At 38.7% G+C, this 26,308-nt stretch overlaps 5 protein-coding genes across 10 annotated transcripts in view; 4 read left to right on the forward strand and 1 right to left on the reverse strand.

Moving 5' to 3' along the window:
- tgm1l1 (transglutaminase 1 like 1) overlaps nucleotides 1-2,346 on the forward strand; it is a 23,714-nt gene extending 21,368 nt beyond the window's left edge. For all 3 annotated transcript variants that reach the window (XM_058418418.1, XM_058418416.1, XM_058418417.1), the window contains exons 12-14: nucleotides 376-536; nucleotides 624-760; nucleotides 1,606-2,346. In XM_058418418.1, the coding sequence (XP_058274401.1) occupies nucleotides 376-536; nucleotides 624-760; nucleotides 1,606-1,753 (446 nt within the window). In that variant the 3' untranslated portion in view covers nucleotides 1,754-2,346. The remainder of the gene's footprint in view (nucleotides 1-375; nucleotides 537-623; nucleotides 761-1,605) is intronic.
- abhd4 (abhydrolase domain containing 4, N-acyl phospholipase B) lies at nucleotides 2,028-8,912 on the reverse strand. Of its 2 annotated transcripts, none has more exons than XM_058418419.1 (8): nucleotides 8,646-8,912; nucleotides 7,751-7,839; nucleotides 7,475-7,609; nucleotides 7,008-7,296; nucleotides 6,129-6,313; nucleotides 5,923-6,034; nucleotides 3,959-4,145; nucleotides 2,028-3,843 (listed from the first exon to the last, which is right to left on the reverse strand). In XM_058418419.1, exons 1-8 carry the CDS (start codon nucleotides 8,666-8,668, stop codon nucleotides 3,754-3,756), a joined length of 1,110 nt encoding a protein of 369 aa, XP_058274402.1. In that variant the 5' UTR covers nucleotides 8,669-8,912; the 3' UTR covers nucleotides 2,028-3,753. The 2 variants fall into 2 exon arrangements, with proteins under 2 accessions (XP_058274402.1, XP_058274403.1); XM_058418420.1 differs by having other exon boundaries at nucleotides 7,505-7,609; nucleotides 8,646-8,909.
- A 313-nt stretch (nucleotides 8,913-9,225) lies between these two features.
- On the forward strand, nucleotides 9,226-11,748 carry LOC131370878 (dolichyl-diphosphooligosaccharide--protein glycosyltransferase subunit dad1-like). Its single transcript, XM_058418422.1, has 3 exons — nucleotides 9,226-9,536; nucleotides 9,740-9,898; nucleotides 11,547-11,748. Exons 1-2 carry the CDS (start codon nucleotides 9,326-9,328, stop codon nucleotides 9,868-9,870), a joined length of 342 nt encoding a protein of 113 aa, XP_058274405.1. The 5' UTR covers nucleotides 9,226-9,325; the 3' UTR covers nucleotides 9,871-9,898; nucleotides 11,547-11,748.
- A 1,052-nt stretch (nucleotides 11,749-12,800) lies between these two features.
- On the forward strand, nucleotides 12,801-19,687 carry pigr (polymeric immunoglobulin receptor). 3 transcript variants are annotated; one of them, XM_058418786.1, is made up of 6 exons: nucleotides 12,801-12,937; nucleotides 15,639-15,983; nucleotides 17,705-17,786; nucleotides 17,958-18,181; nucleotides 18,540-18,696; nucleotides 19,241-19,687. In XM_058418786.1, the coding sequence occupies exons 1-5, from the start codon at nucleotides 12,892-12,894 to the stop codon at nucleotides 18,650-18,652; spliced, it is 810 nt and encodes a 269-aa protein (XP_058274769.1). In that variant the 5' UTR covers nucleotides 12,801-12,891; the 3' UTR covers nucleotides 18,653-18,696; nucleotides 19,241-19,687. The 3 variants fall into 3 exon arrangements, with proteins under 3 accessions (XP_058274769.1, XP_058274768.1, XP_058274771.1); XM_058418785.1 differs by having other exon boundaries at nucleotides 18,540-18,600; XM_058418788.1 differs by lacking the exon at nucleotides 18,540-18,696.
- Nucleotides 19,688-20,555: 868 nt separating this feature from the next.
- Nucleotides 20,556-25,429, forward strand: LOC131371053 (polymeric immunoglobulin receptor-like). Its single transcript, XM_058418784.1, has 5 exons — nucleotides 20,556-20,635; nucleotides 20,759-21,076; nucleotides 21,179-21,487; nucleotides 21,902-21,944; nucleotides 23,011-25,429. Exons 1-5 carry the CDS (start codon nucleotides 20,599-20,601, stop codon nucleotides 23,042-23,044), a joined length of 741 nt encoding a protein of 246 aa, XP_058274767.1. The 5' UTR covers nucleotides 20,556-20,598; the 3' UTR covers nucleotides 23,045-25,429.
- Nucleotides 25,430-26,308: the final 879 nt, after the last annotated feature.

Here is a 26,308-nt window from a genome sequence, read left to right on the forward strand (position 1 = left end):
TTAAGAAGTATTTAATTAATTTAAGAATAAAACTGCACTTTTTATCCTTTTATGGTTCATAAAAAATTAGAAAATAGTTAATATTTTCCACAAAACCAGTTATTTCCTCTTACTACTTACAGTTTGTTTATAACAGCCAGCATATAAACAGTCATTCCCTCACCAGACACTTTTCTCTCCCTCTGGCTCTATAGTTAAAAAAACAAACTTCTGATGTTACCAAGAAACTGGAAAGGGCAAAGACTTTCCCGTATCAGAAAATGGTTATGCTGGAGACTCCTTTAATAAACAACTGTGCTTTAGCTGTTACTGTTATAAGACTGCTGTAAGAGAACATCACCTTCCGACCAATCAGATTTGTTCTTTAACCACCAGAGAAAGTTGTAGACTGGGTGCTGCCCTACCATCAATATCAGAACCAGCTGGTGGACCAGGCAGCGCTGATGCTCACACTCTCCGGTCGCGTTGACGAAACCATGCAGGTGCTGGCTTCTCAGACCAGCTTCAGGCTGCGCACTCCAGACATCTTCGTGGAGGTAAGGAATAAAAGGCTAATTCTGACTGATGTAAAATATAGCTTTTACGATTTGGTTAGTTGATGCATTATGTTCTGTGTTTACCAGCCTGTCGGAGAGGCCTTTGTAGGGAAGGAGGCCACGGCCAAGCTGACTTTTACCAACCCGTTACCGTGCACCTTGCGCAATGTAGTACTGCGAGTGGAAGGTCTCGGGCTTAGAAATCTCCATCCCATCAAAGTGGGGTAAGATACAAAAGTGTTTGATGCTCCTGTTGTTCTGTCCTCTGTTTTGTTTTTGTATGTGTTCGGTTCAGGGTTCACTATTAAGTAATGCATGTCTAATTTATCAGTGTAACGATAAAGTAGCTTAAATATCTAATCATCACTGATATTAACAATATAGCAGTTAATTTTGGAAATAGATACACACAGTTTTCAATACCTAAGGGCAGTTATATACAGTGGTAAAGATGCCTGACATTTACACTATATGACCCAACGTTTATGCACCTGACTGTTACATCACACCCATATGTGGTTCCTCCTCAAACTGTTGCCACAGAAACCATTGTATAGAATGTCTCTGTATGCTGTAACGTTCCCTTTACTGGGAAATATATGAGGCCCAAACACTGCTCCAGCATGACAATGCCCCTGTGCACAAAGCTCCAATGTGTGTTAAGGCTGGACTGGAGGAACCCGAGTGTCCCGCACAGAGCCCTGACTCTGAATCAACCCCATTGAACACCTTGGGGATGAAGTGGAACACTGACAGTACCTCAGACATTTACAACATCCCAACATCAGTGTCTGATCTCACTAATGCTCTTATCACTGAATGATCACAGATCCCCACAGTCAGGCTCCAACATCTAGTGGAAAAAACTGTAATGGGATGTTCAGCAAACACATATGGATGTGATTGGTCAATATAGTGTATATTTAATCATTGCCCCAATGTTAAAATGATATAGACTGTATAACGTCTTTAATATGAAACTGATTTTGTTAAGTAATAGAGCTTGATGATACATATTTCTTTACACCTATCTGTGTGCGTGAGCTTCTGTCATTGCTGTTTTCCTCAGCGATGTGAGTAAGCATGCCACGGTGACGGTGACGGAGCACTTCATCCCCTCGGTCCCCGGGACGAGGAAGCTGGTGGCTTCTCTGGACTGTAAACAGCTCTCTCAGGTGCACGGCGTCGCCGACATCACCGTACAGGAGAGCGAGTGAGGGCACCGTCGTCACTGTGCCCTTCTTTCTACACACTACACTGTAGTCTCCATTTGAGCCTGAATGTTCACCCGTACTACTTGTGAAGAACCGATCTGAATTCTTCAGAAACATGAGCCTCATAATAACAATACTCATCAGATCGTTTTTGCTGTTTTTTATTAACCCTTTAGTTTCAGTGAGCCATGTTAGACTGAGGATGTGACATAGAATTCATTTCAGATCAGAAATCTGACCTCTTTTCTCTTGATTACTATGAAGAACTTTTAGTTTATATATATATATATATTTTAAATGCATGCTTAGAAACTATTTAATGGCTGTTAACACATGGATATTGTGACTAATATATATATAGAGAGCAAGTGAGAGAAAAGAGATTTATATCTCTGAGTGCTTCCCAGCGCTGTATTAAAGTGTTTACGAGAAAAATGACAGAAAACCAGTATTAATGTGACCTGTATTCATTAAGACGACTAAAAACCCTTCATTATATCATTAAAGATAACTCCAATTAATTACATTATTTATCAGTATGCACTATTTGTTCAATCAAATGTTGTATTTTATTATTAATAAATTGAGTTATACTACGTTGTGTTTGAATTCTTGAGTCTGATTGGTCAGAGGGTCTTGTATCATTTTCTATAATAGTTTAAGAGGGTTTCGCTCAGCCTTATAATAAAAAAGTGTTAAAGAAGAACGCGTAATAGTTGATGATGGTGAACTTTTGTCGTAAGGAGATGTCTATTTAACGATTATGGAAGGACTCTCCAGTGTCAGATATGTTCTCTGACAAAGAAAAATCCTCAGGACAGAGGGGGGTTTGTTGGTGCACTTTTTTGTTTCTCTGTTCTCTTACTATATTTAGCGGTGCTTTATGTCTTGGCTGGAATCTGACCACTGACAACTCACTGTGGCACAAGATGAAATAAACTACTTTAGACAGACTTCTTGTTATGTGATAAAAATCGACGATGGAGAGGTGTCACGTGGCTCTTCACGTGATAAATATCATATAAATATAAATCTAAACATAGAAATAAGCAGAAAAATCTAGACGCACGTGCAGGTCACATGACAGAGTTTTCTTGCTATAAAGTGCCTAAGAATTCTGAAAAGCTATTCATCTGCTACAAGAAATAAAATCTGACGAAATAAAGCATGCTGATTTAAAAAAAAAAGAGCAAAATAATCCGAGATAAAAAAAAAAAGCGACAAAACACTTACTTTCTTTAAGATAAAATATTCAGACGAGGTGCTTTTGCCGCCATCTTGTGGATAATAAAGGTACTACAATTGAAAGCAACACGAACGAATAAGGTAAAATATACAATTTGTTATTTTCCCATTTCCATGTTTAAAATACATTACAATATGACAATTATCGTTATAACAGACTAAAATAAAGTAAGTATCAATGGTTTATAAAAATTGCATCTAGTAGTCTTCTAATGCCACAGCTGAGAAGAATATAAACATGGCACAATCAGGATAATCCAGGGAGAGAGAAATTTCTGGAACCGGAAATGCACAACACAGATTTTTTTTAAAAAAGCAGAAAGTATAAATGTGTTAATAACAATTCAAAAGAAAAAGTGCATGCGAGGCAACATTTCCTTAATGCCGCTGTATTCTTGTGCGTAATGGTTACGATATTGGCAGCGTTTTATAATCCTAACATAAAAAGCTTAAATAGATTACAGATTAAATAAGATTCAATAAAATCAAATTAGTACCTGCTCTGTGATTTATAAATCTGACTATGGGTTTGCAAACCATTCATTTACCATCTAATGGAACCATTACCTTTAACAGACAGGAGATTAAGTCTGTTGAAATCTCGAAATGCTGTGTGGTCCATTAAAAAGAAATTATGTGAAAAGCTAGTAGGTAATAAAATTCAAGACCTCCCAAACATGTAGCTAATTAAAGTTTATGAAATCTAATCTGGAAAGACACACACACACACACACACACAGAGTCCGTTGTAGCAACATTCAGACAGCAGTGTTGCAGATGTTCTCCACTACTTGGTTGAACTCATCAGGCTGGTCTGAATACACGTGATGAGAGGCGTCATCAATCAACTGTGAGAAAAGAAAATCAGAAATAATATCAGCCTTTCTCTCAGTTGTTTTGTTTTCAGACTAACTAGCTGTTTTGTTCCCAAAATGTCAGTCCTGGTTGAATGAAGTGACTCACCACCACCCGTGTATGACTCTGGCCTCTGATCTGGGCGACGAGGTTGCCGGTGGAACTGTCCACCCAGGAGAGAGCACCGTACACCATGGTGACGGGCATGGAGGATGGCAGCAGGTTCACTCGGTGTATCATTGGCTGCTTTGCCCAGCCAAGAGACTCGCACATGGCTCTGAATCCCACCTCACCACTGAGAAAGAGAAAGAGACATCACAGAGGCAGAGTTAGATTAAGTAACAAACAGATTTGAAACACTATGTTTGATGCAGTAACCATGAACCAGTTAGACATCATTACCAGTCACTCAGTCAATAAGTGTGTTTACATGTACGATATTAATCAGACTGTTGCACTTAGAAGTGGATTATTCAGCTCATGTATAGTGTTATATACAGCGGGTAAAATAAGTATGGAACATTTTTCTCAGTACATATATTTCTAAAGGTGCTGTCGGCAGGAAATTTTTTACCAGTGTGCAGTCCACACATGCAGAGAAATCAAACCATAGATGTCCATGCATGTCTGGATTGCTTGGGATGTTACCAAAATTTCATGTCGATAGCACCTTTGGAAACATAATTACTAAGAAAAAAAGTAACGTGTTCAATACTTATTTTACCCGCTGAAGATCTAGGATTGTTTTCTAAATGTAAGCGGATAGAAATACAATCATCTCTGACCCAGGGGTCGAAACAGAGACAAATAAAGAACAGCAATGTATGCAATTTGCAAACTACAACCACGGTCCATCCGACAAGAAATACATCACATAATGTGAAAGACTCTGCTCTTTTGGAAGATGAAACAATACGCAAATTAGAAGATTTACTTGGTTGACGAATAAGAGAATAAACAAGACGGCATGCTGTGAAGTAAAGCAGAGCTGTTTCATTGCCTCCAACAGCATGTCTCTAAATGCTTTATTCCTCTTATCCCACAGCAATGGTCCAACAGTAACAAGATCAGCCCTGGTCTCACTTATGTTATAGCAGCTATAAACACGCATTCCTTCATCCAAAAACTGCAAACAAATGAATAAACATTTCACCAAAAAATTCTAGTACCATGATTAGCTATAGTTTACTGTTTTCTGACATAAAAGTCCCTGCGAACGATACGATGCGAACTACAGAAACAATAACACGTGTACGTGCCGCTATTGTCGGACATTCTGACCAATCACAATCGAGAATTCTACATGCTGGAGGTTTAAAATATATTAAACTACTCTGACTGGATTAATCTATTTTATTTAAACTGTAGGGATGCTCTCGTGTTAAAATAGATTCATCACTAGCAAATTTTCATGCACACATCAAGATTTCCTCATTATCTGATTATGTGCATTGGGTGTAAAAAAAAAAAACCCCGATTTTTTCCCACAGCTACCAGATTTTTATTTTATTTTATTTTTTAATTATTTTTGCAGAATAAATCAAAACGTAGCAGCTTTTCAGTGTGAAAATCTTATCCGCCTCAGCAACTGTGCAAACTGTGCCCTCTGGTGGATAATTGAAGGTACTACACTGAAAAAATGCGGTCAGTCAAAAAATACATAAATATTACGTACAGTATAAACAAAAATATGACGTTTCTCAACAAAACATGGTTTTATTGCTTATATTAAATTTCATATAAAGGTTTCTAATGACTGGATTGATTAATGAAGGTGCTCAATTCATGTAACGTAAATCAGCTACAGTGTGAAATCTCACGAGGACGTTGGTATTGATGGGAATTATAACTATAGTGTTTAGGTGATTAATACACACATGGTAGACTAGTGCAGCCACAATGTGTCTGTTACTAAACACCAGCATCATGGGTTTGATCTCAGAGCTTGTTATCATGTTAATGTCACTCAAATCGGTCAGGTGGAAATGATGTATGCATTTGAATACGTATATTCAACTAGCATTATTTTTCAGTGTACATTAAAAGAGAAAAGCACAGTGATTTGTGATTACCTGGGTGTTTGTGCGTTACAGTGATAGAGGTACTCGGTAATAGTGTTATCATCAAAAAGATCTTCGAACTTCCTCCTGAAATCAGGCCGGACTCTGTTCACCAGCCCTGGACCTGAACAGAGAAGGTCAGCATAATTAACTGAGAACCATGTGATCCGTTTACACCAGTAAGGTTCAGTTCGTATGTAATTCTGTCTGCGTCTCACCCCACGGTCCGGCAAATCTGATGATGGCCAAAGGGTTGAAATAACTCAAGACAGACACGACCGCTTTCACCCAACGAGGCGGTCCCGGTCTCTTGACCTCCGAACTCTGACCCGATGAGCCTTCTTGATGAGGCTGTGGTTTCTCCGGGAAGCCCCATGGATCCACGAGAATGAGGTGACTGACTCTAAGGAACACAAAGGTACACAAACCTATTCAGTCATTTTAAATTCGACAATATCACATCTGTTTACTGATAGACTTTATATCTGCATGCTTTATTTTTTCTAATTCTTTCTTTCATTTTCGCTGTGCTTAACAAGTATAACAACCCTAGATATTTGAAGATAAGTATCGTTTTAAAGATATGTAAATTGATAAGGGAAGTATTCTGGGGAATGAAGATAAGCGGATTTTGGAAATCATTTCAATAACATGCTTAGATATGCTTATGTAAAGTGAAAAAGGGAAATATTTGTGACAAACAGTTGAGTAAACATATTGAATATTTCATAGTTTTAATGTTTACAGCTTGCACATATCGCTGTCCTTAGAGTTTTGCACTTCTCGGCCACCGTAGTGAATCATATCAGTTTAGTCATTTATAAAAGTACCTTAATATTTATACCGCAAATGCTCTCTCAGGAAAAATCCCATGCAGAGCCCCGTAACACTCGACAAACATTTCTGAACATCAGGCACCGAACACTGACCTGAATTAATTTAAAATCCTGTTATGAAAAAATATCAAAATGGCTCTAATCTGATGTACAATATTTGTCATGAATACGGTAAATCTACCCTAACGTTGAGAAATGATAAAATAAAAACATTATTCTTATTGTTGTTCTTAAAAATTTATTCAATGGTTACATTAGTACCTCTCAGGATACTGGATAGAATATGACGTTGCTAGGTAACCTCCTAGGCTGTGCCCCAATAGGATCATGCGCTCTAACCCCAGGCTCTGCCTCCACTGTTCTATGGAGTCGACGAACTGCTCCTCGGCTAACGTGGCATCGTTGGGGAAGGCAGGACGAGAGCTGCGCCCGAAACCAAGCAGGTCAAAGGCATAAACGGAACGCGAGCGGCTTAGAGCGTCCAGGTTCCGGACCCAGAGGCCGACGCCCCCTGCAAAGCCGTGAACCATCACGAGGGGGACCTGAGAAGCTAATAAAAAAAACAAAAAAAAAACACATGCAATGTGACCTACAAGGAGTACAGAACATAAGAGAACATTTAAAGCATTTCAGTCATTTATGATGATCAGTAACATGTGGATGAATAAACCAGCCTTGATTAAGTCTGTTGTCTTTCTAAAAGGACTTTACTGAATCATAAAACTCACCATCTAAATCATGCTCTGTGAGAGCTGTACCTTGGTTTGAAGATTTGCGTGCTGACTTGTTGCTCACTATCAGTGTCCATATTCTGTTCTGATTGGGCAGCGTGACAAATCGAGACCACAAATCATTCTTAATACCTTAACAAAGACAATAAAAAGAGACGGATAAACAAACATGACCTGTGTTGATGTGAAGAAAAAATGACAGCTATTTTATTGAAAGCAATACCAAATCACGAATGTCCAATTAAGATGAAAAACATATTAACTGGTACGTACAGGCAAGAATTTTCGCCTCTGCACTCTTCAGCAAGGACATAGATGTCGGCCGCCAAGATGGCCACCAGGACCAGTTCCCAGAGTTTGGCCTAGGGAAAGGAAAAATAAAGGAAGAGTGGAAGAGGAAGCAATAAACAGGTTAGTTCAAAAGAAGCATGCACTCGTCCTGAGTCATGCTCCACACCTTCATTTACTTTATCTATACACACACCACCTAGTCAGGTTCACCCATATACAATGAGAGCAAAACACTTGTATCGCAACACATATGCTTTGTTTATGTGGATTAAAAGTTCAAATAGAAAGCTTTGCATTTTTACAGAGAACAGAGACGTAATAAATGACTATATTCTTCTTTAATAAGATATTTAATTCCATCTGAATATTTAATCTACAGCGTAACTAACAGGTCATGTAGTGCAATTACACATCCAGAATATTTAAGTTATATACACACTTTTATTTTAACTACCTATCATTTTGCAGTGATAGTAGATAATAGTCAGGTTTAGTAAATGAACTGATTTGCTGTAAAAGGCAATGAATGGTTATCTTGTCAAAGGAAATTATTATTATTATTACTAGATTTTAACAGTAATATTATTTCATTATAGCATTGTCTTGTTTTAATACAGTGGTATATTTTAGGTCCTGTTACTGGTCATGACTTGAAGTAAAGTTTGAGCTCAGCATGACTCAGCACTAAAGATGCCCATAATGACCACATACTGCAAACTGTACATGAATAGCCGATATTATTTATATTTAAGTACAGCAAAAAATGTTTGTAGATATTGTTTGTGATTTAAGAAGCCTAGCAACAACAACAACAACAACAACAACAACAACAAACAGGACTTCAACTACCTGAGATCACTACACGTTAGTTACTTACTCTAATTCATTCTCGTCCTGCATTCTGGCTCTCAAATGACCGGAAGTTGCTGACGAACATTCCCCCAAAATCAATAAATGACACGTTTGTTAACCTATATCCTTTATAGTTTCCCGGCTAGGGATGAGAGGAATAAAACGTTACCGCGCTACAGTGTAATAAACTTCACACGCTTCTGGTTACATAACCCGGACATCAGCTGACGTCTGTTGTCTTTACACTTGCCGCCCTGTCTTGTTGCTGTTACTGTTTATTTTATTTTAAATGCAGAATTAATTAAATACCCCCCCCCCCCCAAAAAAAAAAAAAAAAAAAAACATAGCTTAACTGTTTTGCGACAGAATAAAAAAATCCAACAAAATATATTTTTTAATTCCTCAAAAATTCAACATATCCCGGAACTATAATTCTGACAAATTGTTTCCGCCAAGCTCGCTTTTCTAGCAACACGTAAGACGTTAGCGCTTGCGTTTAAAAACCCCCATTGGCTGAATGACTGGGCTGTGTCCTGAACGGCTTCAACACGTAGTGCACTACACTATAGCGTCGAGAACGCCTTAAGTCACGCCCTAAGTAGTGCGCGAGTATAGGCTGTGCGCTGTTATTTGGAACGCGGCCCTTCATTTACCTGTGGTTTTTACCTGGAGTTACTTTTAGGCGGCTGTTTGGACGAAGAAACGATGGCTATTTCGGTGTTTTCGGTCTTGACGCATTTGCTGGGAGAATACGCAACCGGCACGCCGAATAAAGTCAAAGTAATAGATGCTTATTTGCTGTACATGTTACTGACAGGAGCCTTTCAGTTCCTGTATTGCTTGCTGGTGGGCACCTTCCCGTTCAACAGCTTTTTGGCAGGCTTCATTTCCTGTGTTGGATCGTTCACTCTTGCAGGTGAGTTCTCTGGATGAACTGGGTTGAAGCTTTACTGATTCATTCTCTCTCTCTCTCTCTCTCTCTCTCTCTCTCTCTCTCTATCTATCCATCTATCTAATCACTGCATTTTTATTTTAGAAAAATAAATTATACCTATTTAATTAGACTAGACCAGTCCAATCTAATCAAGTCTTTGTTTATTCCTCATTCCTTCCTGATAGCCTGCCTGCGCATTCAGGTCAATCCGCAGAATAAAGGACACTTCGTGCTCGTGTCACCAGAAAGGGCTTTTGGTGACTTCCTGTTTGCACACACCATCCTCCATCTCGTGGTGATCAATTATATTGGATGAATGAACTTCACCTTCCCACCTGGTGCAGGTATACTGTCTGTGATCAGAGCTGTGCCGGGTTTAATTAAATATACCTACTTTTACATTGCACACTGCAGCTATACACTTGATTGACCGACTGAGTAATTCTCTCGCTTGGGGAGGTCTAATCCGGCTCTGCAGGTTTAACTTGCGAAAAGGCAGGAGCCACACCTGATAAGGGAATGAAGTGTTTAGTCTTAACCGAAGAACAAAGAGTCTAGAGGGTGGAGTCTGAGCTGAACCAGTCCAACCTACTTGGGTGGAGTTATTTCAGTATTTCAGAGGGGTGGAGTTGGACCTGGTTTTGTTTCTTAGATCGGGTCCAGCTCCTCCTACCTGGGTGGAGTCAGGATGTTTCGCTCTGGAAATGTGTTGTATCATGTTGTAGAGTGTTGTCTGCGTCATGCTACGATTTGAATGCAGATCTGACTCCACTACCTGGACTTTTACTTCTGCAGTGAGGGTTATCTCGATTGAGGGTCAAAATGAATCGAAACTGGTGGAATCCGACATTGAACATGCTTGGGTGGAAGGAAAACCAGAAGCTACTGTTTTTAAATCTTTTTAGCATATTAAGACAGTAACTCTTATTGAAAAAAATACACAGTGAATAAGACCGATTATTTCCTCATCATGGCACCTGTTAGTGGGTGGGATATATTAGGCAGCAAGTGAACATTTTGTCCTCAAAGTTGATGCGTTAGAAGCAGGAAAAATGGGCAAGTGTAAGGATTTGAGCGAGTTTGACAAAGAGTTTAAAAACTGTGATGGTGGATAGGCCACTGGATCAGAGCATCTCCAAAACTGCAGCTCTTGTGGGGTGTTCCCTGTCTGCAGTGGTCAGTATCTATCAAAAATGGTCCAAGGAAGGAACAGTGGTGAACTGGCGACAGGGTCATGGGTGGCCAAGGCTCACTGATGCACGTGGGGAGCGAAAGATGGTCCGTGTATTCCAATCTAACAGACGAGCTACTGTTGCTCAAATTGCTGTAGAAGTTAATGCTGGTTCTTATAGAAAGGTGTCAAAATACACAGTGCATGATGGGTCAGGGCTGTTTTAGCAGCAAAAGGGGGACCAACACAATATTAAGCAGGTGGTCATACTGTTATGCCTGATTGGTGTAAGTAATACATTTAACCTACATGATACATTTACCTGGTAAAATAGCTAGTGACTGTATAATGTATAGTTTTATTATTCAGTATTTATCTGGTCTTGTAGATCTTCTGATAGGTCTGAACAGGTTTAAATACAATTTGATATTAGATATTTAACACGTAATTAGTTATATAGGTTATTTATTCTGTAGCCCCCCCCCCTTTTAGAGAGAGGGAGATTTCAGTGTAACTCTTGTGAAAAACACAAAAACTGGGAATTTGCATTGCTAATATGGTACCAAGGTTAAGATGTTCTGCTGCCTCTCTCTGAGCAGGCGTCTAACACAAGAATATATTTCAATCCTTTTATTAATATCTTTTATCCTTTTTAATCCTCATCGTATTGTTCACATTTTGTTTTTTTTCCTTGGTCCTGTATTGATGTAAAGATAGTTTGAACCTAAAAATGTAAATAATTTCAAATAAATAAATTAATATACATAGAGATAAGTATCTTTAGTAATCTGGCTAACCTCTAGGCTGTTTCTCTGTTTTAGGTGTGGAGATATATGGATGCCTTGCTGACTAACAACCGTCTATGAACAACAGCTCATGCCATGAAAATGCACATTTACTATGTTTAAATATTGTTGTTTTTTACTGTTTTGTGCTTGTCCATCTCAGGAGTAAAGTTTTCTACCTTTTGTAAAAACTGTTACAATGACTAATTGAGTAATAAAGCAATTACAAAACCCCTGACTCATCTATAAGTGATTTGTTGTAGTGTAGATTTGTGGGTTGAACTGGCTCAGAAGGTCTTATTGTTGTGTTTTGTCCTGTGGTAAACTTTGCGGAGTGGATTTACTCTTCTTTTGGTTGTTCACCTGTAGACACAGATACACTACCTCCTGAAGAGTGTTTCTTCTGTCATCCACCACAGTTATTTTTTATATGGTCTTTGGTGTTCCTAATCTCACCAGTGCGCTCTTTCCTACTGAGACTGTCTCAAATGGTTTGACTTTGGACACACCTAGTATTTATCCTATCTTTCTGATAGGTTTATTAAAAGTTAATGATGGCTTTTGTCAGTGACGGCTCTAAACATGAGATTTAATTGAGAGATTAACACTCTAGACCTTTTTCTGCTCACTTGTGAGTGAAATAATGAGTGTACAAAACAGGGGTCCCCAACCACCGGGCTGCGGACCAGTACCAGGCCATGGATCCTTTGTTACCAAACCACAAAGAAACATTAAACTTAGAATTTCGTATATATAATTTAAAGTGATGTGATATGTATTTTATTTTGAAAAATTTCCACTTCCACCCATGCCACACTCCCACATTTGACTCAGTTGCAGGTTTTTCTATACATCAGTAAGTCTGCAAGCTAACCCATGCTAAAATGACCCAAAAATAAATGTCACTCCCTCGACCCCCAGGCCACAGTAAAATGGTCCGGTATCAAACTGGTCCACGGTACAAAAAAAGTTGGGGACCCCTGGTCTAAAGAACAGCTGAGGAGTCAAATGTCCAGTTATTTTTGGTCCCTTAAAAAGAGGGGAACACTTACTCTATGAAAATTGCTGTAATTCCTTCACAGTTCACCAGATTGGATTTAAATATCCTCAAACTTCTGCACTTTGAGATCCCATTCATTATATAATAATAATAATAATAATAATAATAATAATAATTTTGTCATTGGCTAAATATTTATGGACCTTCCTGTATATTTTATGTGTATATACAGTATAATTTGTTAGAAAGGCCACATGTATAAAAGAAGATATGATTGTGTTCTGGAACACAAGCGGTTAAAGACATCTGGCACTGGATTCAGTCAGAAGGGAAGGGAAAGTTCTCAAAACAACGGCTCAGAGTACGCCCTTTAATTTCAGGATGACTCGTCTCCTTTTTCTCATTGCTCTCCTTACTCAGCTTCCAGGTGAGATTTGAGATTTTTCTTAACTCTAGGATCAGATCTTTGGCAAAGTTTGAGAAGCTGGGTTGGGTCACTATGAAACATTCTGGGTGAGAAAAATGACTTATGAAAACATCCATTTTTTTTCCTATGAATGAGGAAGGAAATGGAAAAAAAAAGTAAAATGTATAAAATTGTTAAATGTATTTGCCATATGCCACATATGTATTATTATTATTATTATTTATTATTATTATTAATACATTTCTAAAGCTTCATGGTAAGTGAAAATAACAAGAAACCAGATATACAACTATCAAACCAATTTAAACTGGAATAAAATGTATTAAGATGGATCAGATGAATCTTTGTTTTAACATATAAATTATGTTTATTTAACAATAAAATACATTAGATAAATTTGCCCATACTCAAGATAATTTGCGTTTTTGCATTGTATAAGTCATTATTATCATTATAATATACAAGTCATTATAATGACACCCCTGACCTTTTACCTGATTATTAGAATCCTGAACAATGGATTTGTAATGACTGATAAAACAACGATATTAGAAAACGGTTCTAATGTATCATTCAGGAAGGCAGTTTAAAAAGACTTCAGTGGATTTATTTTTATACAAGAGGAAATGAGGAAAGGAAAAAGATAATTTTCGAACTTCCTCTTGCTCACTGGGTAAAAGGAGATTAAAGTGTTCAAGATTCAAGAAGCTTTTATTGTCATTTCAACCACATACAGCTGGCGCAGTACATAGTGAAATGAAACGACGTTTCTCCAGGACCTGGCGCTACATAAACATACAACAACAAGTTCAACACAAAACAGCAAACAACACCGCAGAGCTAGGACAGAAGTGTGTCTTAACCACGTAAAGTGCACAGTGTGCAGCTAGGTGCAAACAGAGCATAGACAAGACAGTGCAAAAAAGACAATAAATACAAGAAAGACAACACAAAAGAACACAGGACACTTAGCGCAGAAAAGAAATAAAAGAACGTGTGCTGGAATGTAAGTGAAATAAAATAGATAAAGTGAAATGATGTAAAAAATAAAAAGAAAAGTATTGTGCAAAAATATTGTGCAAAAATACACAGCAGCGGTTGAGGTAGTGCAAATAGAATAAACATAAATATAACTATAGCAGCGGATGACACGTAGAGGTAGTGCAGTAAGTAATGAACAGTATAAATTATGTGTGTGTGTGTGCGTGTGTGTGCGTCCACACAGTCAAGAGAGAGTGTGTGTATCTGTGTGTGAGAGAGACAGAGAGTTAATATACAGTTCAGTCCTGAGTGAGAGTGTGTGTGTGTGTGTGTGAGAGAGTGTAGAACAGTTCAGTCCTGAGTGAGAGTGTGTGTGTGTGTGTGAGAGAGTGTAGAACAGTTCAGTCCTGAGTGAGAGTGTGTGTGTGTGAGAGAGTGTAGAACAGTTCAGTCCTGAGTGAGAGTGTGTGTGTGTGTGAGAGAGTGTAGAACAGTTCAGTCCTGAGTGAGAGTGTGTGTATGAGAGAGTGTAGAACAGTTCAGTCCTGAGTGAGAGTGTGTGTGTGTGAGAGAGTGTAGAACAGTTCAGTCCTGAGTGAGAGTGTGTGTGTGTGAGAGAGTGTAGAACAGTTCAGTCCTGAGTGAGAGTGTGTGTGTGTGAGAGAGTGTAGAACAGTTCAGTCCTGAGTGAGAGTGTGTGTGTGTGTGAGAGAGTGTAGAACAGTTCAGTCCTGAGTGAGAGTGTGTGTGTGTGTGAGAGAGTGTAGAACAGTTCAGTCCTGAGTGAGAGTGTGTGTGTGTGAGAGAGTGTAGAACAGTTCAGTCCTGAGTGAGAGTGTGTGTGTGTGTGAGAGAGTGTAGAACAGTTCAGTCCTGAGTGAGAGTGTGTGTGTGTGTGAGAGAGTGTAGAACAGTTCAGTCCTGAGTGAGAGTGTGTGTGTGTGAGAGAGTGTAGAACAGTTCAGTCCTGAGTGAGAGTGTGTGTGTGTGAGAGAGTGTAGAACAGTTCAGTTGGTATTGATAATGGTGTTAATGTTAATGTGCCTTTTTTGGTCGTAATGCTGTTTATTTGACCTGCATGATTAAAAAAACAAAAAAAACTTTGATCCAAGGTTCATTTTTTGTTCCAGTTGACCCAACCTGTTACTGTTTATCTTTTCCAGGTATCGAGACAAAAATGGAGGTTTTATTGACAACTATAGTTTATACCAATAGCCAAACTGATAACTGCAGACTTCTTTCTCGTCTCAACATCCATTTTAAAAAGCCTTCAAAGGAACAACAGATTACACGAAACTACAGCCATTTCTTATTATTTTTTTATAAGTCTTATAAGAAAATAATCTACATTTGTACATAACTTGAGAATTACAGAAATGTAATATTCACACTCAAGTACACTTTTCTTTGACGTTTTCTTTCTGATTTTCCATTTTCTTTCTGATCTTCAAAGTACGTGTTAAAATCTAAAAATGTCATGAGCTGCTTCTCCAGTTCAGGTTTTTTGTATTAAAATTTGCATTTTATTTAAGACGTCCGATCAACAGAAGAAATTTGATTAGTTTATTAAGCACAGTTAGCTTGAAGCTTTGCTTTATTGATTGATTTAACTAGAAATAATAAATATTTAATAAAATTAATAAAACAATATAATTTACGATATTTCCATATACTCTTGAATACTGGAGTTTGTTACAAAGTTTTGTGTCCTTGGTTGTAGGTGTCCTATGCACTGTGAGCAGAGAAGGAGAATGGACAGTGTTTGAGGGTAAATCGATCACTGTCCCCTGCCACTACAAGCCTGAGGACACTCTGAATGTGAAGTACTGGTGCCAGGGCTCAATATACGACTTCTGCAGCAGTCTGGCCCGCACAGACAACCAGGACACTGCTCCATCCTCAAAAGCGAGAATAACGATCGCTGATGATCCCACGCAGCACGTGTTCACAGTGATCATGCACGAGCTGAAGGAGAAGGACTCTGGCTGGTACTGGTGCGGGGTGGAAAAAGGAGGGATATGGAGCAAGGACAGTGCCATGTCAATTTATATCAGTGTCATACAGGGTTAGTGGAGGAAGCCAATTTATTCTGATTATGATTTATAGCTGATTTATAAGCTGCCTGGTCTAATTAATTTGGTAACATTTCACAATAATCATGCACTAATACCTGAATTAATATTTTCTTAAATCTGAACTAATGATGAGTTAAGGCATGTGCTGAACCTTTCTAGTGAACCTTAGAAATGGGGAATTTATTACTAAAATAACAAAACTACAAACAGATGGAAACACTAAGGAAAACTAGGCAAAACAACAAACACAAAACAGAAAATAAACATCAGAAACCAGGAGACAAAACCAGATAACAAAAGACAAGGACTCAGCAAAACACAAACACAAGACAGCAGGTATAAATAGGGAAGGTAATTATTGAAACATAAGGAACAGGTGTGCAGAGGCAGGGAAATGGAGGAAGAATCAAGTGGGGAAAGCACGTGTGCAACAGAAGCAGATAAGAACATTAAAAAACCCTGCCAGACCGCCCTCTGGTGTTCTGGTAGGGAACTGTCCAGCGGTCTATGACAGTACCCCTCCTCAAGACGCGGCTCCCTACGTACCGATCTGGAACCATGCCCAAAAGTCTGGAAGGACCGTGATCCCGGCAAGAACCAGGGAGGAGCAAGGAGCGCAGCGAGGTCCAAGAGGAAAGTGATTGCCACAGCGAGGCTCAATGGGGGAGCAAGGAGAACAGCAAGGCATATGGGGGAAAGCGAGGATCACGGCAAGGCACGTGGGGGAAGCGTGTAGCATGGCGAGGCACGTGAAGGAATTGAGAAGCATGACGGCGAAGCCAGAGGGCCCCAAGCAACGTCCATAGCTGAGCAGAAGAGCCAAGCAACGTCCACCACCGAGCGACGTACTCAGCTGATTACAATGCCTGGAGAAGTCCAAAACCAAGCCCGAAAATGCAGAGCGAGAGAAGTTGGGGCAGAGAAACGTACTGGGGTGGGGGGGCTGGGGTTGTGTCTGGACGGGGCAGAGAGGAAAACATCACCTGCTAAGTGCCCAAAATGGGGCTGCTGACAAGAAGACAAGAAGTGAGACAGGCGTCCTCTGTGGGAAAACAGGAAGCGAATTGGTGTCCCTCACAGGAGCAGAAGTGGAGAGATATCACAAAGCAGAAAACAGGAGAAGCAGATTAGGCCAGTAACATCCTCCACAGGCAAGAAGTGAGGCAATGTCCTCTGCGGGAAAACAGGAAGCAAAGCGGCGTCCCTCACAAGAGCAGAAGCTGAGCGATGTCACGAGAAACAGAGAAAGGCCTGCCAAAAAATACCTTGAAGGCCAGACTTAAATTGTCCACAAATATCTGCTCCAAAAAAACCCTTAGGAACCTGGCTGGACTCATCCTGCTGGGTCTGTTAGAGTCTTTCTATCAGGAGTGGGTGCCTCCACTGGTACAGAATCCAGACCCAAATCCAGGGATAAGATGAGAAATTGGGAATTTATTACTAAAATAACAAAACTAGATACACATGGAAACACTAGGGAAAACTAGGCAAATAAGAAGCACATGGGAACATAAATAAACATAATAAAAATAAAATGGGAACACCAGAGGGCGCTCTGGCAGGGAACTGTCCAGCAGTCCATGACAGACGTGAGTTTTATGAATGAAGAATGTGCTTCTTACTTCAGTGACTCATACAGTTTACAATTATTTGCCAAAGACCATAAAAAGACAACATAACACACATTATTTTTATTTTATTTTTATTTTAGGTATTTCAGTAGAGAACAATGAAGTAAGTGCTGAAGAAGGTGACAGTGTCACTGTGCAGTGCCAATACAGTGAGAAACACAGGTACTAAACTAAATACATCTGCACATTTCTCACCGCATACGTTGTTTCAGACATGCTGAATTATACCTCAGGTTTTCAGTCCTTCAGCCATTCCCTAGTTTTATTCTATTCCAATTGCAGAACCGAAAAAAAAACCCTTTAAAAAATTTCCTTGTTGATGTTTTTCATTAGAAAGGATGAAAAGAGGTGGTGCAGGAGTGGTCATGTAAGATCCTGCTCGGTTACAAACAACGGGACGTTCCTCAGCGAATCTTTGCTCATCAGCGATGACGGGAAGGACACGGTTACCGTGACGATGAGGCAGCTGGAGATGCGGGATGCAGGGTGGCACTTGTGTGGAGCCGGCGAGCACCAAGTGTCTGTTAATGTGTTAGTCACTCCAAGATCAACCAAAGGTATGTAACAGATACACTTGATACACTTTAAAGAGTCTTTAGAAGACATTGCATCACCAAAGTATGAATACAGAAACTAATCTGAAACACATAACTGGTGAATACAATAGGATAACAAATCAATAATAGAAAATGGGATGGAGGATAATAATAGAGATGGAAATTGTGATGAGCTCAGAGAGGGGGTTTAGAAAAGTATTTATAATAATAATAATAATAATAATAATAATAATAATAATAATAATAATAATAATAATAATAATAATAATTCAGCGACAATACATCCATTAACTTTATCTTAATATAATTGTTAGTGACTTTTTCAGCATAGTTTTGTGTGTCATCTGTTGCCCTGCAGCTGCCTTTGGTATAAAAACACAACCGAGTCTGACTGTGCCTTCTGGTAAAGCCTCCAACAGGTGGGTGGTGCATCTACAGACTAATCAAGGGGAAAAGAGGTGCAAGCAATAAGAACATGTCAAGGAAGCAACCAATGACAAGACATGGCAAAATAGGTCTGTCCCAGATCTGGCCCACACAATGCACTTGCACTCGGCCCACATACCACAAAGAATGACGGCCCTTTGGTGGCCCATGTCTGGTTTGCCAGAGGTGGGCCAGACGTGGGCCAGCACTGGGCCATACCACATAAACCAAACCATAACCGGGCCACATCTGGCATGCCATCATATAAACAGTGCCATCACTGCCAGACCTGGTCCATATCTGGTTGACATACCACTTGCCATGCCAGAACTCAGCCAGCAGTGCCGGCTTAATGCCAGATCTGGCCCAGACCTGTCTGCTACGTATGTGGGGTGGAGACAGGACCTACAAACAAACAAAAAAAACACAGGGCACTTTTTCATCCAATAGACGCACCAGTCACATTAAATTGAAATCTCCATAGCTAGAGTAAATACTGTTGAAGTAGTATTTGGAGTAATTTGGAGATATTTAAAGTGCACCAGGCAAACAGCAGCTTATCGCCTGACTTTCAGAAATACTTTTCTGAAATGACTCCAAGTATTGATGTTTACATCTGTTGTGTTTTTTCAGTTACCTTTTGCAGTGTCTTCTGACAGTGTGTGGAGCTCTGATCTTCCTGCTGATTGCAATCATGGGAACAAGAAGGATCATGGGAGGATTCAAACTAACAGACTTCTGAAAATGTTTTGGTTCAAATCTATTTCTTAGTGTTTACATGTCACACATCACCTGCGATACATTTATAATAAATATATCACAATATTACCATGAAGGCGTCTATCCTAAAGTCTTATACAAGTCTTAATACAAAGCAGTAACACAGGAGACTCCTTCCTAACAGAAAATTGCACCATATTACACACATATTTAATCAGATGTGGCATAATCATCAAACATGCCCCTGTGAATGCATTGTTACTCTACATTTAATAAATATCACAGCCAGAACTCATTAATGCTTCCAAATCTGCCTATGTGCCTATAATTAATGTAATAAATAAATACTCATTAAAAAGCCATGTTTTGTCTTTCTTTTCTCCCCCAGTCTGAGTTTCCTCTGAAAGATTTCTCAATCCTCTATGTTAGGCAATATTGCAAGCAGTGTACTCCAAAATCAACATGATCAAATAAGCACTTCAGAGAGAAAGTGTCTAAGAATCTGTCTTGCACAAGAACCTACTGGTTTTGCAACTTTTAGTTAACAGTGAGTTGACCTGTAGATGAGGTGAAGGGTTTGTAGGAAAGTTGTAGTTCGTATGTGGTTTTTAATGAAATTCTCCTCGCAGTTCAGTGTTCTGAATTAAAGTTTCCTAAGTTAGAAATGTACTAAAGTGTATATTGTAGCATTGTTTGAGTACAGGGAACATATGAGGGTACATGAACTACTGAAAATGTTCTTTTAAAGAGCAGACCATCTCCTGTTCTCATGTAAAGAGACCTCTTCTTCAGTCTGATCTCAGTTTATTCAATATAATACCTCTCTCTCTCTCTCTCTCTCTCTCTCTCTCTCTCTCACACACACACACACACACATCAAGATCTAATAATAAGTAATAAATGAAAACATAGAATTAAAAAAACAAGCTCACTGATGTAACCAACAACTAAACAACTAAAACAAAACATTACAATAAAGATGATGCATGCTTGCTTTCATAAACAATGACAAAACGTGTGTGTGTGTGTGTGTGTAGTGTGTGTAGTGTGTGTGTACAGAGAATATGAGAAACTACATGGACAGAAATCAAGCTTAGGATCAAACCAGGGACCTTGAAGCTATGAGCCAGCACTGTATGCACACACACACGCGCACACACACACACACACACACACACACACACCCACAAAAGGGCACAAGTGCACAGGATGTATTTTTTTTTTTTTTTTTACAGAGCCATCTACACAGAGGAGTAGGACACAAATTTGCAATGTGCTGCCTTTTTATTGTTCTTCTTTTCATTTTATGTAAGTAATTTTTTTTTATGGATTCATATAGCATTTAAAATTCATGAGTCAACTATCTATGTGACAAGCAGAAATAAGAAAATATTTTCTCTGAAATGAGTAGTTTTTCTGTCCTCTGTGCAGCTGTTGGTAGTCAGGCACTGACGAAGATAACTCTTCAAACTGGAGCGACAGTTACCATCCCATGTCGTTATGATAGTATATATATAAACCATAAGAAATACTGGTGCTATAATGATCATTCAACATTCAGTTCCTGCAAAATTCAGGCGTATGCCAATGAAACAATGGAGAGAGTGACAGTGACTGATAACCCAGCTGAGAGTTTCTTTACTGTGACTCTGAAAGATCTTCAGACAGAAAACACTGGATGGTACTGGTGTGCTGTAGAGATATATGGAGCAGATGTCAGTGAAGGCCTTCAAATCACAGTGAAATCAGGTATTGAACTACAATCTGCAATTAATAAACACACTTATCAGTGATCTTATGTTGCTAAACATTAATCATACCTAATTGACTATATACATTATTTGTGCTCAGATCCTGATCTGTCAGTGAGGGAGAGAAGAGTGAGAGGTGAGGAAGGAGGCAGCGTCACAGTCCAGTGTCTCTACAGCGCTGCGTATCAGAATACACAGAAATGGTGGTGCAGATTCAAAGACAGGCAGTGCTGGATATTTAGAAAGACTGAAACATCCCAGGATTCATCAGTGCAGCTCAGTGATAATGGGAGAAGTTCCTTCAGTGTGATGATGAGTGGATTGAAGAAGAGTGATGCTGGCTGGTACTGGTGCATTGCAGGAGATCTGGAGGTTCCTGTTCACATCAATGTCGGTGATCCATCTCCAGGTATTATCAGCATGCACAGTCTACAGTACGATGGTTTCAAACTGCTGTAGGGTTTCTGTGCATTGATTAGTTCATGCCATGTTATTACAGGTCATGGTCTAATAGTAATGTACATCAAGTCATAGCTCAAGCTGTTGTAAGAGGAAGAAATGATCATATTTGGACCATCCATACAATTGATGGACTCAAGCACAAAGAGTTGGTGTATGAGTTATATTTAGTGGATCCTCACAGTGGTTTTATTATAAGATCAGTGTAATAAAATTTCGATTGACACTATGGATAAATGGAGTTCAAGTAGTTCCTGGCAGTGTTACTGGTTTAAATGAGACTTCTGATTATAATTCTGTCTGTCTGTCTGTCTGTCTCTCTCTCTCGCTCTCTCTCTCTTTCTTTCTTTCTATCTACATACAGAGCCTACAGATCCTACAGATCATACAGATCCTACAGAATACCCGTGAGTAGAAAAATATATTACTGACTGCACAAGTCCAGCACTTTATGGCTCTGGATATAAATTTATTCAATGTTCAAATTTTTCAATCATGCCTGCTAAATTGTGTAATAGTTGCATTCATGCAGTGAGGATGTCCAAATACGAGATACACAGATAGGAAGGAATTTCAATATATCAGAGACATGTCTCAGTTATGTGTGATTATAAATTTCTGCATAGCCAGTTCTTGCACATACAAATGACAAGTTTCCTTCATCAGCAGTGGTGGCTGGTGTAAATTGTTTTTATTTATTTATTTATTTATTTATTTATTTGTTTATTTGTTTGTTTGTTTTTTGGGGGTGGCAAACAAACTTAAAATCAAACTGTTAGTAATGTAGGACTGTAAGTAACCATTTATCAGGTGATAAATAGGATTTATCGGGAAAATTTGAAACAGGCCAATCAGAGCTACACACTCGTTCGTCAACCCCCCCCCCCAAGGAAACACACCCAAATAAATGAAATACAGTTTTGATTTTTTAAATTTCAAATAAACGATAATATGTGGAATAGTACAACAAAATGATTTTATTTTGTTATTAAAATATATAATTATTGTTAGCTTGTTAAAGTAGCATTGTTGTCTGGCTAACTTTAAGAGGGTGGCACCCTAGCGCACCCTAGCACCCCCTAGTGACCAGCCATGGCTGTTCATCAGTTCAAAACAACTTCAAAACAATTTCCTTCATCAGTCTGTATTTTCTATCCCTGACTTTTTGTGGGATTGAAAGCAAGTGGTTGTGTTTAAAGGCAGTGATCTCTGTCACTAGACACTTTAACTCAAGAAAAATATTTCAACTTCAGCACCACAAATTGCACTAAAACACTCATCCTGTCTTCATTTCCCTTACATTTAAATGCATAAAACATTCAACCTTCATAGGCTCCTCATGGGCTCTTAGGATAATGTTGTTTTTTAAATTTACATTTTACTTAAAGGGTTTCTGATAGGGAAACACTCAGCTGTAGTATCTTTAAACCTCACTATGTCTTGTTATTCACCCTGGTGTTTTTGATGTTTCAGAAATCCAGTGACATTCTGCATTGCACACGAGTGAAGGATGTGAACCTTGCTGGCATGGAGAATTTATCAAACTGGAACATTTTCTTTGTTTTCATAACTGCTTTCGGATAAAATGTGCTTCAGGGGCTTTAACTGCAATGAACTATATACAGTAAATGTACTTAGAGTAACTTGTGTATTTTATATGCTATAACATTATAAAAAAGTTCACAAGGAGTGTTTTCAAACCACATAATCAGCGCTTTTAGCGTATTTCTTTTAAGATGTTGTACTGTATGTCTATCATACTATTACTACATGTTAGTCATACAAATTTGTGTTGTTCCTCAATCCTACGCATTTGGAAACATTACAAGCTATAACTAAAACCTGACCTTAAAGGAGAAGTTCACTTCTGGAACAAAGATTTTGAAATAATTTACTCATCCAAGATGTTCATGTCTTTCCTTCTTCAGTCATAAAGAAATGATGTTTTCTGAGGAAAACATTTCAGGCTTTTTCTCCATATAGTGGACTTCAATGGTGCCTGCGAGTTTGTGCTTCCAAATTGCAGTTTAAATGCAGCTTCAAAGAGCTCTAAACAATCCCAGCCGAGGAAGAAGGGTCTTATCTATCAAAAAGATCAGCCATTTTCTTAGAAAAATAAAAAATTGTATACTTTTTAACTACAAAAGCTCATCTAGCACTAGCTCTGGGATGCGCATCCATGACACTACATACTACGCTGAAAGGTCACGCGTGATGTAGGCGGAACTACAGACCCAGTGTTTACTAGTGTGGAGAAGGAGGACTGCCCCGAAGTTGTTGTATGTGGAATAACACAAAGTTATATGTACCTTTTTGTTAGTAAAGAGCGTTTGACTTATTTGCAATTCCTTGGTCTTTGCACGTTTGCTTAGTAAACACTGGGTCGGTAGTTCCGCCTACGTCACGCGTGACCTTTCAACGTACATTTTTGTTCTGGAAGTGAACTTCTCCTTTAATATGGAGATAGCTTTAATCCAAATTAAGGTGTGCAGTTATCACACTGTAGACTGTGCTGTATGCTGCTAAGTAGTGCATACAGCATAAGGATTAGCAGCTTGTTTTGGGTGGTTTTCAAGTCATGTCAAGAAGACATACAATTTAGCCATACATTTGTTCAGTTGTTGTTAAGGTAATATCATTAACAAGGGTTGCCAGATTTCAACAAAATATCAAACTTAATTGAATCAAGACCTGAATTAAGTTTAAAAAATTGGTCACTGGAAACATTTTTCTTCTTTTTCTTTTTTATGTCTTGAGTGGGAAAGAAGGTCACAATGGTGCACACACATTTCTGATACAGAGACGTAATCCATGCTACAATCCTCTCTCCCATGCTGTAATATGTCTTTAAAAAAGAAGTGATTCTGTACACTGTAGCCATGCAGTCTGCACTCACATGTTGCTTTTGTTTGCAGCAATTTATTACATTTAATACCTAAACAAGTGTCTGCAGAGTATTTCAAGCTAGCGCAATAAGGTGTAAAATCACAACCTTAGCATCCCTGCTATTAACTGTCCTGTGTGGAAAATATTTTTGTCCGAAACTATAATGCTCTATTTAATACTACTCAATTGATACTTTGCTATTATCTGACTCCAACTCCACATTGACCCGACAGCTCAGTCAAGCAAGGCTCTAACTAAAAAAGGCCAAACTTCCCAGACTGGATGAATGCAGATACAAGGTTTTATTTGCAATCAGCGCTGATTACAAGAATTGAGCTGCTCACGAATGAACATCCCAACAACCTCCGAAATAATCATCACAAACATAGTCTTTTCTTATCTTTTCATAATATTCAAACCAAACCCTCTTTGCTGAGAAAGTCCTGAAATATCAGATTCTTTTTGGACACCATTATCTCTTACTTTTTAACTCTTACACATTCCATTATAATCGGACTTCCGAGGTCAGTTATAAAAATAGTGGGCATCTGTGCACTTATCAATAGACCAATAGCTTGTTTTCGTCAAACAGTTCATTTTGACCTCCGATGACAGCATGGGCACGCTTCAGGGCCACTGCTCTGTCTTAGATTGCTTAGTTTTAACTCATTGCAAACAATGTTTTCTTTCACTTCTACACTTGCTGTAGTTTTAATCACAGGTTCCTCCCAATTATTCCTAACTCTATCTCCTGCCACCCTTGGCTTCCTACGACGCGCTGCGCTTCTGCTCAGGACCTTGGGCACAGCTCCAACCCTGGCCATACCAAGATTGAAACTCCGTCCAAGTCTCATCTACTTTCAACAAAGTCTGCCAGACGGACATTACTCCCACTGCTACTGATTCTACACAGGCTGTACAATCTCGCACCCAGACCTCGTAGTGTTAAACCCTTCATTGTTAAAACTGTAAATAGAGGTGTCCAATGAATTAAGGTGATGCTTGACAACCCAACCATGCTGTCCTCTGGTTATTTTATACAAACACAAACAAGAATGCATTCAAATACACTCTAAACACTCTAAAACATTCACAAATTACTCCCACACCTGTCATCAAGATGAATCCAGTTTTAATGATGAATGCAGTTTTTTAAAATTATTTTTACATTATAAAGATATAAGCATGTTGCTTATATCTCAGCTTATCTCTTCCAAATTTACTATAATTGCAACCAAAATTCTGTTCAGACAAAGTGTCAGGTTTGCTGGAGATTTAAAGTACCAAGATACATTAGCCAAATATTTATTTAAATGTTTAATTAAACAAATATTTAAATGTACTTCGATGTTATTTCACTGCATATTCAGTGTCCATGGTGGTCCACTGATAGGATCCTCTCATCACTGTGGCCCTGGGCAGGGAACCAACACAGCTGCTGAATGAGGAGTTAACTCTCAGTGCTGGTCCCAAGCCTGGATAAAATGGGAAGGTTGTGTCAGGAAGGTCATCTGGTGTAAAAATATGCAGATCAGATGTGGCGACAACAAACAGGAGGTCAACAAAACTATATGTACAGTTTACTCCAGCTATTAAAATAGAAGTTGCAAAAATTGCAGTTTTGTGTAATGTTTCTTGAGAAATAGGAAATTTCATAAAAAAGAGTTTCTGAAGGTCTAGGAGGTGACAGCAGCCAAAACTTTAAACATTATTCATTCTATTCAATCATAGTGACATATTTGATTCTGATTCTGTTCCAAACATGCACAAAAAGTTACTGGCTAGTCCTTTTATTTTTAATTCTCTACAGTACCTGATTGTGTCTCTTTTGGAAGATACAATACACTAACCTACACTTGCAGTGATGTGTTTTTGGCTAAAAACC

Source organism: Hemibagrus wyckioides, linkage group LG20 (genome assembly GCF_019097595.1).
Source record: "Hemibagrus wyckioides isolate EC202008001 linkage group LG20, SWU_Hwy_1.0, whole genome shotgun sequence".
Taxonomy (NCBI): domain Eukaryota; kingdom Metazoa; phylum Chordata; class Actinopteri; order Siluriformes; family Bagridae; genus Hemibagrus; species Hemibagrus wyckioides.